The sequence below is a fragment of the Polyodon spathula genome, chromosome 18 (assembly GCF_017654505.1).
Source record: "Polyodon spathula isolate WHYD16114869_AA chromosome 18, ASM1765450v1, whole genome shotgun sequence".
NCBI classification, from domain to species: domain Eukaryota; kingdom Metazoa; phylum Chordata; class Actinopteri; order Acipenseriformes; family Polyodontidae; genus Polyodon; species Polyodon spathula.
In genome coordinates, this window is record NC_054551.1 from 8551246 (window position 1) to 8567487 (window position 16242).

The 16242-nt window shown below is 37.2% G+C and overlaps 1 protein-coding gene across 19 annotated transcripts in view; it reads left to right on the forward strand.

Annotated features, from left to right (window-relative positions):
- LOC121330646 (RNA binding protein fox-1 homolog 1-like) overlaps nt 1-16242 on the forward strand; it is an 879666-nt gene that overhangs the window by 361218 nt on the left and 502206 nt on the right. Inside the window, exon 1 of one of the 19 annotated variants that reach the window (XM_041277317.1) lies at nt 2587-2709. The exons of 15 other annotated variants lie outside the window; for them this stretch is intronic. In XM_041277317.1, coding sequence (XP_041133251.1) covers nt 2665-2709 — 45 coding nt within the window. In that variant the 5' untranslated portion in view covers nt 2587-2664. 3 more of the 19 variants (XM_041277318.1, XM_041277320.1, XM_041277322.1) reach the window with 3 other exon arrangements.

Sequence of the window (16242 nt, forward strand, 5' to 3'; positions counted from 1 at the left end):
AAAGAAAACTGTAGAGATAAAATAGTTTATTGATTGCGTAACTATGTCTTATCACTAACCTATTACTAACGAATCTTATAACAGATTTTGTATAAAATATTAAAATTAAAAAGTATAAAATATTAAATATTAAAATATTAAAATTAAAAAGTCACCTGGTCCGTTTTAAAGGAATGTAATCTGGGTCTTTTGTGTTTTGATGTTTCTACACAGTTTTAATGTAGAAAATGTACATTTAATTTGTAATACCAAAAGTTCACGTAAACACGGCGATGAATACATTGGTATCTGAACTTATCACACGGACAAAATTAACTACCTAACAGTAGCGAGTCAAACTCAGAGCTGCCTCGCTTGGAGGTTCAGAATTGCTGACCTGCATTATCAGGCAGCACACATGAATATCCTCTAGAAAGAGTCCAGGGGGGCTCAGATGATTCTTAATGGTTAGGTTTAGGGTTAGGTATTGACTTGTTAGGTTAGGGCTGGGGTTGTTTAAGGTTTGGGTTGGTTAGGGTCAGGGTGGCTTGATTTCGTAGTTGCCGAGCTCTGGAAGTGAAAGGTGGGAGTAAATGTCAAATGCCCTCGAATCATCTGATGCCCTCAGGACACTTTCTGGGGGGTATTTCATTATGCTGCGCAATGTCAGTGCGGTGGCTGCACATAGTTTTTAGTTTTTTTTTTTGTTGTTTTTTTTGTTTGTTTTTTTCAAATATGGATCTGTATGACCAGCACATGTGTAATAAGTAATATTTGTAATTTGACAAATCTGACAGGCACCTCAAGTTTCTGTCATAAACTGGATCCAAACAACATCAGGCACCAAAACCAGCCGGTCAAACTGCCAACCCTGTTTCAGCTCTTTCCGCACCAGCCAATCCACTCCCTTCCAGCTTAAATGACGCCCCGCCTCCAACAACAAGCTTCGAGTCTGACTGTATACTACACAGACTATTCAACAATCATACAGTTAATAATAATAATAATAATAATAATAATAATAATAATAATAATAATACAAAAAAAAAAAAAAAACAGTTTTCTCTACGTGTATGTCATTTTTCTACTCAAATAATGTTAGGGACTATTTTATCTTCAACGGAAGGTTACCCGGCGAAATATCAGAAGTTCAATGTAAATATAAGTTTTAAAGTTTTTTTTGTTTGTTTGTTTTTTAAAGACAAAATAAAGAAATAAATCGTTTTCTAATAGCGATAGAGCCCTCTCGATGCTTGCGCTACAGTGTGGTAGAAGACCTTGACTTTCGTTAGCACCCTCGCCTACGTACGGCTTGGGACGCATAACTCCAGTCGCGGTCTTCTACCACACAGGACAGCCCGCCTCGACGGATTTTGTCGCTTAAGTTGCTCGGGTGCAGTTGTGGCGGAGCAGTGCAGCGGTGGGAGCATTACTACCGACAGTTGTTCTTGAAGGATATCTGTCAACCTGGGGCAAGCAGAAGCACAGAGAAACTACCAATGTCAGGACTGAACTATGTACCTAACATATTACATTTTTAAAAATAAACGATGCACAAATATATTTTAACGCATACACAAAAAGCAGCAGTAACTTACATCGCCGTCCTCTTTCTGAAACGCCAACATCAAGTTTTTAAATCAGCCTAGATGGTCGCTACAGTATCCAAGGGTGAACCCATAGCTTTCTATTATTTTCGCAGTTTTTGCTAATTTTCTTCTATACCAGCCGCCTTCCTTCGTGATGACATTTGTATTCACTTGACAACAAAGCATGTTTATTATTGGTTTACAAAATGTTGTCGCCGGAACGTTGCCAACCTGTTCACCGTAGGTTTGTAACCGTGTGATCACTGCATGATTGCGGGCACAGCAACTGTCTTTCTCTTGTAGCCGTCAACAAACTTGTTATTAGCCCGCCGTCCCCTTTCAGTGCGTAGGTGTGTTGTGCATGTGATATATCATGTCAAGAGATACCAGACACATTCAGTGCATCTGCATAGTGCAGTGAACTGTAGTGCGCTATACCTTCACCACCGTCGTCTTCGCAAACACAGACAGCTTTTTAGTTGATAATAGCTGTAACTAAACAAGAAGTATTGCACATAAACCTATACAAAGACAAACACAAATCCAACACGCTGTTCATATTAACTGATCGCTAAAATAGTAGGCGGAAATATTCTGTATTGCGTAATGGTAGAAAGGTACTGTCGGTACAGTAAAGGTGTAGAAATCGTGTGCAGAAATAACAGAAGGCACACTTATAAAGGTTTGGAACTACTGTGATTCACCTTGGCTTGGCCACTGGACACCAGCCAGCTCCCCCTCTGATCGTTTGAGTCTCCACACAAACGCACCCGATAAAGGGGCATTGCTCTGTACCTGACCTAATCAGCAGCAGCAGTTGGAGACGGGGAGCAGTGAAGAGACAAGGGATGCAATTGCACAGCGATTGGACTAAGCAAGCACAGTGACAGATGCCTGTAGTCATTTATATTGTCAGCACGTGGGTACGGTTCTTCAGCTTTCACTACACTTTGCTGTATCTCTCTAGTGCTCTCTCTCTCTCTCTCTCTCTCTCTCTCTCTCTCTCTCTCTCTCTCTCTCTCTCTCTCTCTCTCTCTGAGCTCGCTTTCCCCCCTCCGAGGAAACAGGAGGCAGTTCTTTTTTCAGCCCGACCACAATGAAATCTTGGCAGTTAATTGCAGTCGTGGGAGATGCCCTTCAGGTAAGGCACACACAAGCTGGGGGAGAAGGGAAAACAAAGGCGTTGTAAGAGAAGGATTTAAGGAACGTGGGATGTTTTCAACGCACTGCTGTGTAATTTCTGCGGCTGGCGTTTTTCCTTTTTCGGTAACACCTTCTTACTACATAAAAAGGTTAGTGCTAATATCGTGGACGCTGGGCAATTGTCTGTTTGAGTGTGTGTGAAGGAATTCTGTTGCGATTATTGAATGGAAGCAGGTTTTAAGTACTGAATGTATGACACCCCTTGAAGCATTCATCAAAACTGTAGGTAGTAGAGGCAAGGTTAAGTGCATTTCTTTTTAAAGCAAACCCCGTTTTTAGATTTTGAATTTGAAAATACATGCCCAGTGCTTTTGCATCGCTTCTTAAGTGTAGGAGTGCACTGCATCTTTCAATATTGTTCACCTTGGGGGTTTAACTATAGATGCTGTGCCACTGGTGCGTTATTTTATGCTTCCTTAAGCTCTCATCAGGTACAACCACGACAAACATTACGCATGTTATTCATACATGGGATCTGTGTATAAAGTTTATTATATTAACAGACCTCCTTGTTCTGATCAAGAACAGAGAGCACGTTGTGAAGTCTTAACTTTGTTGTTACTTTTGGGAATATTTTATTCTAATGACACTCAAATCAACTGAGAGTGGCTAAATATATTCCGTTTTATTTCTTCACCGTAACTTTCAAAATAGATGTAACTATAACAGATGACTGTGTATTGCTAGATTTCTTTTGTTCTTAAGAGTTAGATTAAACTCTCAGTTGGGTCGAGGAACGCCGAGTACAACTGAGACCAGGCAGTGTTATTTAATTAAAATTAAAGTACACCTCAGAGAGCGGTATACAGTTTGTCTTCTACGACGTCAACATTATTTAGTTTTCTTTAATTTGAAGACGGCAAGCTGTTTATAATTTGCATAAGACATTGCTGCTTGAAGACATTTTAAGATACATGGGCGATTTTGTAAATGGCATTACAAAAGCAGTTTTTGTTGCGCTTAATGGTGCATGTCAATTACATTATTATAAAATGTGATTGTTTTAATTTACGATAGGCATATCCAATACAGATATTGCTTTATATAACTACGTTTTGCTGCCACTCTATACTTACCTTAACTATGTCATGATAGGTTTTAACTTTATTTGCCACTCACTCTAATAGTAAAGTCAATGCACTTTGTTTTATATATATATATATATATATATATATATATATATATATATATATATATATATATATATATAATATATTATAAACATACATATGTATACATCTGGTAGTTACACTGCCTTATTTTAGTTTGCCTTTTGATACTTGTGAATATTGCACATTTACAGACAGTAACCTTAATTTTTTTTTTTTTTTTATATTCCTCACAAGGTAAGGGATTTACATTTACAGCTTACATTTACACATGCATTTTGTACTTGCATGCAAACCCAGTATGTGAAGTGCATTACAGTTTTTCTACATGCTTTTATGCATCATAAATATATGCCCTTCACAGATTCAGTGTTTAAGAGATGTTATAGCCTTCATCTCTAGCGTAAGCCTGTATTGCCAGTAAAACATTTTTTTGTCATTTATACTTCACCATTTGCATGAATCTGAAATTTCATACTCAGATTTTCACACAGTATAGAGTCAGATATTTCCTCTCAGTGTGACATCATATAGACATAAATCCTTACCAAATTAGAGCTGTTCCTTTGAAAATAATAAGCTACTGGACAAAACCATGCATCTCTTTGGATAACTGCAGTGGTGATTATGAGTGCCTATTGCTCATATTAAGCGATAGACCTAGTTAGTGTCATCCTTTTCCCACTATTAACAGCTTAAACAAACACCAATTATCATGCACATGAAAAGTGTTTTGTATTGATTTAAAAATGCTGCAAATCATGATAACCCTTTGGAAAACTGCCAGTTACAACACACTCATACCGAAGAGTGAATACCTTTAACATTCAATTAAAAATATGCGATCATCTATGCAGTTTTTGTAATAACTTTTACAGGTTGTTCCCTTACATAATCCTAAATATATCCGCACTGTACTGAAAAAATATACATTATAGTAAACATATTAAAATAGTAACCTTTATTTTAAATTTCTTTTTTTTTTTTTTTTTTTTTTTTTTTAGCTATATTGACACGTATCACCTTCTACAGCTGCAAAATATTATAGGACAATGCCTATCTGGATTGCAGGGTGTTGTAATGGTAAGCTTTCAATAGGGGAGGAAGACAGTGTTCATTTTATTCTGTCATAGGGGAAAGAAACTAAGACTGAAAGACTTAAGACTTAAGAAACTAGACAAAGTAGAGTGCAGGAAATGCTAAATAGTAGTCAGGATATATATATATATATATAGAGAGAGAGAGAGAGAGAGAGAGAGAGAGAGAGAGAGAGAGAGAGAGAGAGAGAGAGAGAGAGAGAGAGAGAGAGATATTACATGATTTTGAGACTTCTCTTTTTAGGACTTTTTGTTCATATTTATTAATTGATTATTGACATTAGTCAGTTACATTGGTGGTTAGTTATTTTTCACAGATTTACTGTAATGGTGGACAGTTTAGTTTTAGTACGGAGAAATCAAATACAATTGCTGCTTCAATGGCCGTGACTTCTCTTTTGCATGCATTTGTTTGTGCAATGTGAGTAAGTGAAATCTGATAGAAGAGGCAAAAAAAAAAAAAAAAATCAAATATAATTTGGTCTTCCACTATTTCGCATTTTCTTCATTAATTCTCACCTTTGCAATTGGCAAATATAATAAAGAATACAATTAATTTCTGAGATGAAGCAAGCCCTGTTATTTTTTAAATTTCTCTGCCAAGTAATTGTCTCGGCAATGATTGCATGTGTTGTATTCAAAATGAAAAAGGCATATTAACCCTGTCTGCCAGTGGCATGAAACAACCATATTAACCCTCTCTCCCAGTGGCACCAAGATGTTCCACTTTAGAATAAAAAACAGTTTTGAGTCTCACTACAGAAAGATCCACAAGGAGTGTTATATGTGTGCTATTTTCTTCTTAACAGGTCATAATAGCCATTCCAGTTGTAGGCTATTAGAAGCCTTACTGAAGGTGTCAGTAAAGGTGTTGGGCTAATATATTTTTGAATACCTACATATACTTTTATACAGTGAGGAGGTAGTGTGTTCCAAATTACTGAGCTGTGGAAATAACATTGTGCTCTAAATTTCACACTTTTAGAGACTAGACAGATTTTGTTTTGTCCTGCATTGTTTGGAAGATTGCTTTCTAACTTGTTGGAATGCTATGAACTTTAATTTGCTATGAATGGTAATTATTTTAAGCAATTGTTTCAGAAGCGTTTTATTGAAATAAAGGGTTGTGTAAAAAAAAAAAAAAAAAAAAAATGTAAGAATGTAATATGTTAAAACATTTTTAATCCTGAGGTTTGAATTCTCAGATATATATCAGATGTATATCTTACCAAAACCTGTTTTAGGCTAGGATGCATGCTCTGTGTATGTTTGTCTGTATAGACGTACAGTGTCTAGATACACTTATTCATGTGTAGTTTTACAGATGCTTCACAATTAGAAATTGCATGTCAGTTTGTGTGTGAACTTAACCCTTTGTTGCATATCTTGTGCTTGAAATTCATGCCTAGATTTGTGTAAAATTAACAGTGCTGTTATCAGTGCTGGAAATACTGTTTGTCTGTATTTGAAGAATAGTATTTCCAGTAAGATGCAATTCTATCTGATAGTCTTGAAATGTGTCGATGTGTTGCAAAATACGTTGTGAGAAACATTTAATCTGTATAATTGCATATGTGCTTGTTTTCCAGATGGTGTTGGAGCGTGTTGTAAACCTCCACAGATATTTTAACTAACCCAGACACTTTTTTTAACTCAAGTAGAAGTTCAAGACCCTCTGGAGGCACAAGGGAGTTAGGGAAACACTGGAGCTGGCAAATGATGCTCTCACAGTGTTGTAAAGGTTAGAGAAGCTTTCTGGGAATTATCTCCCTTGGGGTGTGAGAATGTGAAGTTCATTTGTCAGTCACTGGTTTATTCTAGACTTTGTATTTATACTTCAACAAACTATCACTAAAAAGAAGCTATGGGTGAAATTACTATTTTATTAAAACTGGGGAAAACACATTTGATTAATGCAAAGTTTGATTGGTTTGCATGTATTGCAAAGTAATTAATAGATTTTGGGTACCATAAATACTGTACTTAAATGCATAAAATTGGTTACTATATTGACATGTGAGCTGGTTTTATACATTTTAAAAGACAATGCATGGATTTCTCTTTGCCGTGCTTGCCTATACAGGGTAGCAGAATATGTATTTGCAAATGTTTTAAGCCCAGCTGAAAACATTTTGTATGTATTCCAAGGTGATGGGGTATTGGTTCATCAAACTTACTCCTAAGTTCAGTAAACGGAACAAAGTCCATACGCCAAGACTTTTTGCACAGTCCTGTGGCTTTTGTGGCACTGAATTTTAGGATGCCCTGCTGCTGTTATTGCCTCATAATGGGATTGATTTGTTGATGGAGTTATGGTGAAATAGAGAGAAACATCAGAGCCGTCTCTTGACGGAAATGTTGTTTTCTGTAGCATTTTCTTTGCTTGTCTTGCATTGTTCGTTCCACTTCTTCTCAATTGAAGTTGCATAGCACACAGTATTGCCAGCAGCAATAAGTGGAAGTGAAAGGCTGCAGTGCTGACATTAGAAAGAACCCTGGACTCTGCGTATCTATTAGGCATTCCTAAACTCAAACCATTGAAGCTTAATAAAACTGTAGCCACTATCGTTATTAGGCACGTCTTTTTATTTTGGCTTCTGTGAACACTAGGGCAATGAGTTTTAGGCAAAGTGTAATAGCTTTTCTTGCACCATGGTTTTGAATGTATACTGGACATTTTTCTCTGGGTGCCATATACATTGCTCAGTCAATTCTTATATAGGAACATGAGTACAGTTCCTATGCAGCTTTTTAAAAATGTTTAATGAAGTATATTTTTTACTACTGTATACTCTATTAAATTTCAATAAATCCAAAAAGCTAAACAGACTTTTTAATATAGAATGTCATGGCCTATTGATTAATTCCAAAAGCCCTTTTCCACTGCCTGGTCTAACCCTTTCTGTTATAGTGAGCTTTGTCATGCTTCCCTACAGTGCCGTAGGAAAGAGAGAACTAATAATGTTCATTAGCACAGTGCATGCAATTATTATTTTTTAGTAATGGAGTGAATGCTTGCAAGTGACAGTTTTTGTTTTCCTCTCCCAGAAATGGTAAAAGGGAGCAAAAATCTATAAATGTGCAGTGAAAAAAACAAACAAAAAAACAAGGTGCAACCCTCATTGGGTATTTTAGTAATCACTCAGTAACCTGAAGTTATATATATATATATATATATATATATATATATATATATATATATATATATATATATATACATATATATACACACCACACACACACACACACACACACACACACACACACACACACACTAATACAACTATAATAAGCACTACTCAGGAGTTATTCAAATATAAAAATAGCTTCTGCCTGTTTTTTCCACTCTCTCTTTATAAGCTGAATTCAAATTCTGATGTGCAGGTGTTTTAATTTGTTGCATCACAGACACAAATTCATTGCCAACTATGACTGCTGCTTTGTGGAATTCTGATTTTCTTATTACCATATTACTTCGAATTAACGCCACCCTCGAACTAACGCCTCACTCAGATATCAGCTTTTTAGTAGACACTGCCCTATGTACATGTGACACCCCCGAGTAGACTGCAGCCTCAATCCACCATGTAATACAAACTAATGTACACACACCTTTAGTAAGCACATTTTGTTTTATGGTACAGTCCAAGATGAGCTACAGTCCTTCACGTCCCCCCACACAGCAGGAGATAAAACAAGGGCTGTCTGTTTACCTCGTCCTCAGCTTGGATGGTGAAAACTTCATCTCAGAGGAACTTCGCGCTTTGCTGGTCAAACCGCTATCTGAAAGCTGGCTGAAGATATCTTCTTGTAAGGGTTTATTTGTTTAGAATTTTATTCAATTGGAATTTTTCTCAGTCCTGTACAATTATATAAAAATACTTACTATCTATGAGAAGATTTACTTTTGGTTTCTCTTACAGAGAAATTACAAACCAGCAGGTAAATTACAGTAAGAAAAAATGATAATGACTGAGTAGGATATATTTTAGTTTTAACAGAAATCAAACCGATATTCAGAGATAATATTTTTCGTTAAGAAAAACAACTGCATCACACTCAACTACCGTTCTCCATCCTCTTCTTGTCTCACCTCATAGCAACTAATACATACTCCTGATTCACTGGTACAGTACTCCCCGGACCTCTCTAATAGGCTCTCGTTTACTGTCAGTAAATGTACTGTATTCAAATCCCAAAAACACACAGGAGTATAGTGCTACAGATCGGAGCCTCTCACTGCACCGCTTCTAACATGTCTTAAATCATGTAATAAAATATTGCAGCGTTTGTAACGACTGAAGCCCAAAATTATTAAGAACTTGTGTATAACCAGTTAAGTTTCTCTGATTTTTTTAAAATTGTTTTTCTACCAAAATGAAACGCAATATTTACAATAGGCTCCATCAAATACTGCAGACATAAAATGATTTTTACAAAAATGCTCTGCCGAGAACTCCACAGAGCGTGATACCATAGTCATGTTGCAGTGAACAAACCGCTCATCACACCTGGAAATACACGTTTGCGAGACCAGTGGTGCAAAGAGCACAGGCAATGAACTACCAAGCAGTGGAGAAATGTGATATGGTCAGATGAATCATCCTCACCATGTTTTCGACAAATGGACGAGTGCATGTGTGGCGCCAACCTAAAGAACTTTACAGCTTGGTTCAAACAGTGAAGGGATCTGGTTTTTCCGTAATGTTGTGGGGCGCATTTTCCTGGCATGGTTTCTGTGCACTCATTCCCTTAGAAGGCAAGGTCAATGCTAATCGCTACTTAATGGTGCTGAGTGATCATCTTCACCCCATGTTGCAGCATTTCTTTCCTGCAGGGGGCGGGGGGGGGGGGGGGTCGGGGGGGGGTGTCTTGAAGATGACAATGCCCCCATCCACAGAGCACATGTTTGATGAGCATGACACTGATGTTATCCATATGTCATGGCCTTCTCAGTCACCAGATCTGAACCCAATCAAGCATTTATGGGATATTCTGGAATGACGCCTGAGACAATATTTTCCACCTCCATCAACCAGGCATGAGTTGATTAACTTTCTCGTGGAAGAATGGTACCGTATCCCTGCTACAGAATTCCAGAGTCTGGTAGACTCTATGCCATGGTGCATACAGGCCATACTGGCCGCACGTGGTGTCTTTACATTGGTGTTTCCACTGTTTTGTCCACTACATATATATATATATATATATATATATATATATATATATATATATATATATATATATATATATATATATATATATATATATATATATATATATATATATACACACACACACACTGAACAAAAATATAAACGCAACAGGTAAAGTGTTGGTCCCATGTTTAATGAGCTGAAATAAAAGATCCCAGAAATTTTCCATATGCACAAAAAGCTTATTTCTCTCAAATTTTGTGCACAAATTTGTTTACATCCCTGTTAGTGAGCGTTTCTCCTTTGCCAAGATAATCCATCCACCTGACAGGTGTGGCATATCAAGAAGCTGATTAAACAGCATGATCATTACACAGGTGCACTTTTTGCTGGGGACAATAAAAGGCCATTCTAAAATGTGCAGTTTTGTCACACAACACAATGCCACAGATGTCTCAAGTTTTGAGAGAGTGTGCAGTTGGCATGCTGACTGCAGGATTGTCCACCAGAGCTGGCCAGAGAATTGAAGGTTAATTTCTCTACCGTAAGCCACCTCCAATGTCGTTTTAGAGAATTTGGCAGTACGTTAAACCAGCCTCACAACCGCAGACCATGTGTAACCACGCCAGCCCAGGACCTCCACATCCGGCTTCTTCACCTGCAGGATCATCTGAGACCAGCCACTCGGACAGCTGATGAAACTGTGGGTTTGCACAACCGAGGAATTTCTGCACAAACTGTCAGAAACCGTCTCAGGGAAGCTCATCTGCGTGCTCGTCGTCCTTACCAGGGTCTTGACCTGACTGCAGTTCGGTGTCCTAACCGACTACAGTGGGCAAATGCTCACCTTCGATGGCCGCTGACACGCTGGAGAAGTGTGCTCTTCACGGATGAATCCCGGTTTCAACTGTACCGGGCAGATGGTAGACAGCGTGTATGGTGTCGTGTGGGCGAGCGGTTTGCTGATGTCAACGTTGTGCCCCATGGTGGCGGTGGGGTTATGGTATGGGCAGGCATAAGCTACGGACAATGAACACAATTGCTTTTTATTGATGGCTATTTGAATGCACAGAAATACCGTGATCCTGAGGCCCATTGTCGTGCATTCATCTGCCACCATCACCTCATGTTTCAGCATGATAATGCACGCCCCCATGTCGCAAGGATCTGTACACAATTCCTGGAAGCTGAAAATGTCCCAGTTCTTTCATGGCCTGCATACTCATCAGACATGTCACCCATTGAGCATGTTTGGGATGCTCTGGATCGACGTGTACAACAGCATGTTCCAGTTCCCGCCAATATCCAGCAACTTCACACAGCCACTGAAGAGGAGTGGGACAATATTCCACAGACCACAATGAACAGCCTGATCAACTCACACCAGATACTCAATGGTTTTCTGATCCACGCCCCTACCTTTTTTTTAAACTATCTGTGACCAACAGATGCATATCTGTATTCCCAGTCATGTGAAGTCCATAGATTAGGGCCTAATTAATTTATTTCAATTGACTGATTTCCTTATATGAAATGTAACTCAGTAAAATCTTTGAAATTGTTGCATGTTGCATTTATATTTTTGTTCAGTGTATATATATATATATATATATATATATATATATATATATATAACATATATATATAAAATATATCGCAACAGTATACGAAATATTATATATAGATATATATATATATTTCTACTATTATAATACATGACGAAAAGATGCAATTTTTCTACTATTATAACAACCTTGACTTACATAAAGAAGGAAAAACATTGAGTGAAATAGTTTGCATTACTTGATTTTCAAGGTTTGGTAGCCAAAGCATAATCTACAAGTACAGAGAAACATCATCTGTAATTGACAAACCCAGGATTGGAAGACCAAAAAAGCTGTCTAACAAGGATGAGCAATGTTCTTATGCATATTTTAGCCTTTTAGTCTTATTCCCCTTTCTTAATAGAGGTATTCTTACTGCAACACATCCTAAGATTTGATTTCAAAAGTGACCTTCATACTGTTGATTTGATGGACACTTTGAGTAAATTGTTGATGCTCATAATGCATCACAGTAGAAAAATGCAACATGTCTAAGACTTGCACAGCAGTGTATGTATATATATTTTTTTGCTTGTACAGCATTAAAAACACTATTAAGCCACTGTTTTAAACTGCACACTTTTATTTTTTGACTTTCAGAATTACGTTCACATACCAGGACCCTATTTGGAAATAAAATGCAACCGAGGTGTGATTCTCTATATGATTAAAGCAATGTAACATAGCACAATCCATAGATTAATGTATGGTACTGCAGTTAGAATGAAACTAAAGGGATTCATTCATTAAGTGCAAAATGAGATGATTTGCAGCTGAGGCTAATTAGTGGCTGTAGTGGTACACAGAGCTTTGTTTCACAGGGAAGGAAATATGAATTTCAAATTCACAAAGTGCGACAGAAGAATAAATACTTGCTGTATTTCTGTTTTCCTCCCAAGAGAATTCTTTCCAAATATTCCTATCAAATTAAGTTACACCTTCACCTCACCACAAAAAAAAAACCTATCCAGACGCTTGGGTTTTGCTGTCAAGTCAACTCATTAACTACTGATAGCATTGGGCTATGAAAAGCTACTTGAGTGTGTGGGTGAGTAAAAAATAATCCCCATTTCTTCTATTTGTATTTGCTCAAGATATTTTTCACAACTTCAGTTCTGGCTCTACATTATTATCTTTGATTTGTTTTTTAGTTTTGCTGGTTGTTTGTTAAACTGAACATATGATGTTCAGCGGTCTACAATGCATATATAATGCAGCTATTTGACATGCAATTTTGTCAATAAAAGAATATCATTTTTCTTTCCTTTTTAAATTACTATTTTAAATAGATTTTGTATCATTATTGGTGGACATGTTTTATGTTTTTGTTTTAAGCAGGGGCCCGGTAAATGCATGGGAGCAGATCGAGTCATTTATTTAATGTGAGTGCAATTGGTCACACAATATACAGTAGGTAAAAAGCTCATGTGTGTTTTAATTTCACACTAAAGCCTTCAGCTGCAATTTAACAGGGGGTGTCTTCTCAACATTTTAAAATGATCTGTATTGGCACAGATAAGACAAAAGTACATATATGTAGTCATATTTATATATGGGTGGATTTTTTAAAATTGTACTATAGATACCAAAACATGCTATATGTATTTGTTTATGTTTAATATGTGACTGCTTATTTATTTTTTACCAATGTTTTATTTTATTTTTTTGCAAGTAGACCTCCAATTTTATCATGTTAGCTTCTTTCTGTATCCTTTTTACATAGGCAAAAATCTCAGACTAAAATAGTATTTTTAAACAACTTTGTCGGTTATTCCTTTATAAAGCCATAGCAAATTTCAGTTGCTCTTTGTGTTGGCTGAATGCAAAGGCAAAGTTCATAATACAGGTTATGCAACAGAATTCCAGTGTTTACCGTGTTGGTTCTAACTGGTCTGCTGTACAGGATGCTATTAATGCTCACTGTCATGACCTCGCAATAAACCTCAAACAAGATATGCGTGTCTGGAACTGGCATTCTGTCTTTTAAAACATCTTAAGTCGTTTGTGCAATAGGCACATTGTAATGGGTGTTCTATTCGGATACAGAAAGAAGTAATGGCAAGTACAGACAACACTGACCCCAGCCCGGTAATAGTAAGCTCTATAGCCTCGCCCAGTGGAATCTGTTTAGCAGCTCGCTTGGGAATTGTGAAGCAGCCTCTGTCTGCTTCTCTAGTATACCACTTTAACCACCAATTCCTCATCAGCTTTTCATACACCAGTGCAGATGTTGGCTAAGCAGATCCTTAGGTTTCACTCTTGCTATTAACAGAGTGCCCTCCGAAGTGCCCAACAGAGGTTCGTTATTGTCACTGTCTGAATCTCAATATTCACAAAGAGAGCTCATGTCCTTAAAGTTCTACATTATTGAGGTTGCATGTATAAAATCAGCCCTGTGTGTCCCTGTCCACCTCCCCCAAAATGGTGGTGTGAAAGGTTGCTTGTCCTTTTTTACTATATAGATTGGGCATGAAAGTAAAAATGTCTCAGAAATTGTTATAGGGCAGTAAAAAATGAGCACTTATTATACAAAACTGCTTATTGCCACATACTAGGTGCAAATTTTAACAATCTTTGGTAACACTTTAAAATAATGGATGCAATGTCATAATACATTCTGGCTAAATAAATACCATAGGAATAACACCTACATATCTTCTTCACTACCATTTTGAATTCAGCCCTGTTAATTCATCATGCTTTTAAAACATTTCGGTTCCCGTTTCCCTCCATCCTTTCCTAATGAATTCCACTGTTTATTCTTCACTAAGTCATACCCTCTTATCACCCACCAGGTGATTGTGAGGATGTGGTATTAAGTCAGAGTTTATTATGAATTTGCAGGCATTGTTTTAAAGTGTTACCCAATCTTTATGTGTGTGTGTGTGTGTGTGTGTGTGTGTGTGTGTGTGATATATATATATATATATATATATATATATATATATATATATATATATATATATATATATATATATATATATATGTGTGTATGCATTATGTGGAGAAGCAATAGCAATTAAAAATGCGTCTTCTTGTGATCCTGTTAGTCGAAAGGTACTGATTTATTGATTATTGCTGGAGGAAAGGGATCTCGATGAAAAATGTATTAAAAAAAAGTAATTTCCAAGTTGCTGAAGGAAATGTGGCAAGATGTAGCTGGCTTGCCTTTCAGTGATTGTTGGCATCATGTGTTGGCATTAGAAGGCTTTCCTGTTCAGAGGTGGCTGTTGCCAACAGGTGCCTGGAGCGCTGATTTCCTCATCCCGCAAGTCCACGAAAGTGACCCTGTGATGAACTATACTGGCTGTGTGTTAGCCACTACCTGCTGTCTTTGACAATCCTGGCCAGAAATGCCTCTTTTCCACTGTACAATTGAGCCACGCCAGGGCCAGACCGAGCCTTCAGGCTGTGGTTAAGGAGTACCTGGGTTGTTTTTCCACTGGAGAGCCGAGCCATGCTACTGACCTGACATGCAACGAAAGACAGTTGTTATTAATTATTGTTATTAATTAACTAAGTTTGCCAAAAGATTTGGAAAAACACATGGTGTTCAAAAATGAATAGACCAACAGTACATCTGTATCTTGTATCGCTATATATATCTCGTAAATATATTTAGGAATTCAATTATAATCCAAAAATGTTTACTGATTATATCGACTTTCTTATGTTCAGTAAGTTACGTTAAAGGGAGAAAAAAGATGTTTTTAAAAATATGAATTGCCAAAGTATCCTGTTTAAGGATAGTTGTTGTTTTTTCTAGTTTGTTTGGGTGCTTATAAATAAAACAAGCTGCGCAAGTACAAAAATAGTCGTAGTTGTGTGTAGGGTACAGCTGTACAGTACTTTGTTTGACTATATTTTTGTGTTTTTGAGTGTGTGAGCTAAGTGTACCGTACCCACGGTTTATGTTCATTTGCTTCAAATTGTCAGAAATTCAGGAATAAACTTTCTCATTTCTGACGCACAATTCCAGAGCTTCCTGAACACTTCTCTATCTGCCAACAGAGAAAGTACAGCCTGCACGTTCTCAGCGTCCCAAGGCTGTACTTTTATCTCATCACACTCGCTGCCTGCCATGTGGTTTGTTGTTTGTCTTTGTGGAGTGTACTGACTGATGCAACATAATGACGAAAATCTTTAATCCCGCCCCTGGCTCGGCTCGGTTTGGCAGATGTCTTGTGAGGCTGGAGTTTCACGGTTTGATTATAATTCATCTTTTCAGTTTTAGCCAGTGGAGAACCACCCGTACCCGTACCGTCATGAACCCTCACAGGTCTGATGTACCTGTTTAGAAAGGGTAAAAGTGATCCAGGTAGCCTGGTTGCATTGGAAGATCCTCACAGAAATGTCTGCTGGATTAAATCGTAAATCTCTAATCGTAAATCCCATTATCCAATAACAGACAGGAATAAAAATGATCAGATTCACATTAAACAAAATAAAGTCACAAAATAGGAATATTACATATGTAGACAGTAGTTTTTGGTTTTCGATACATT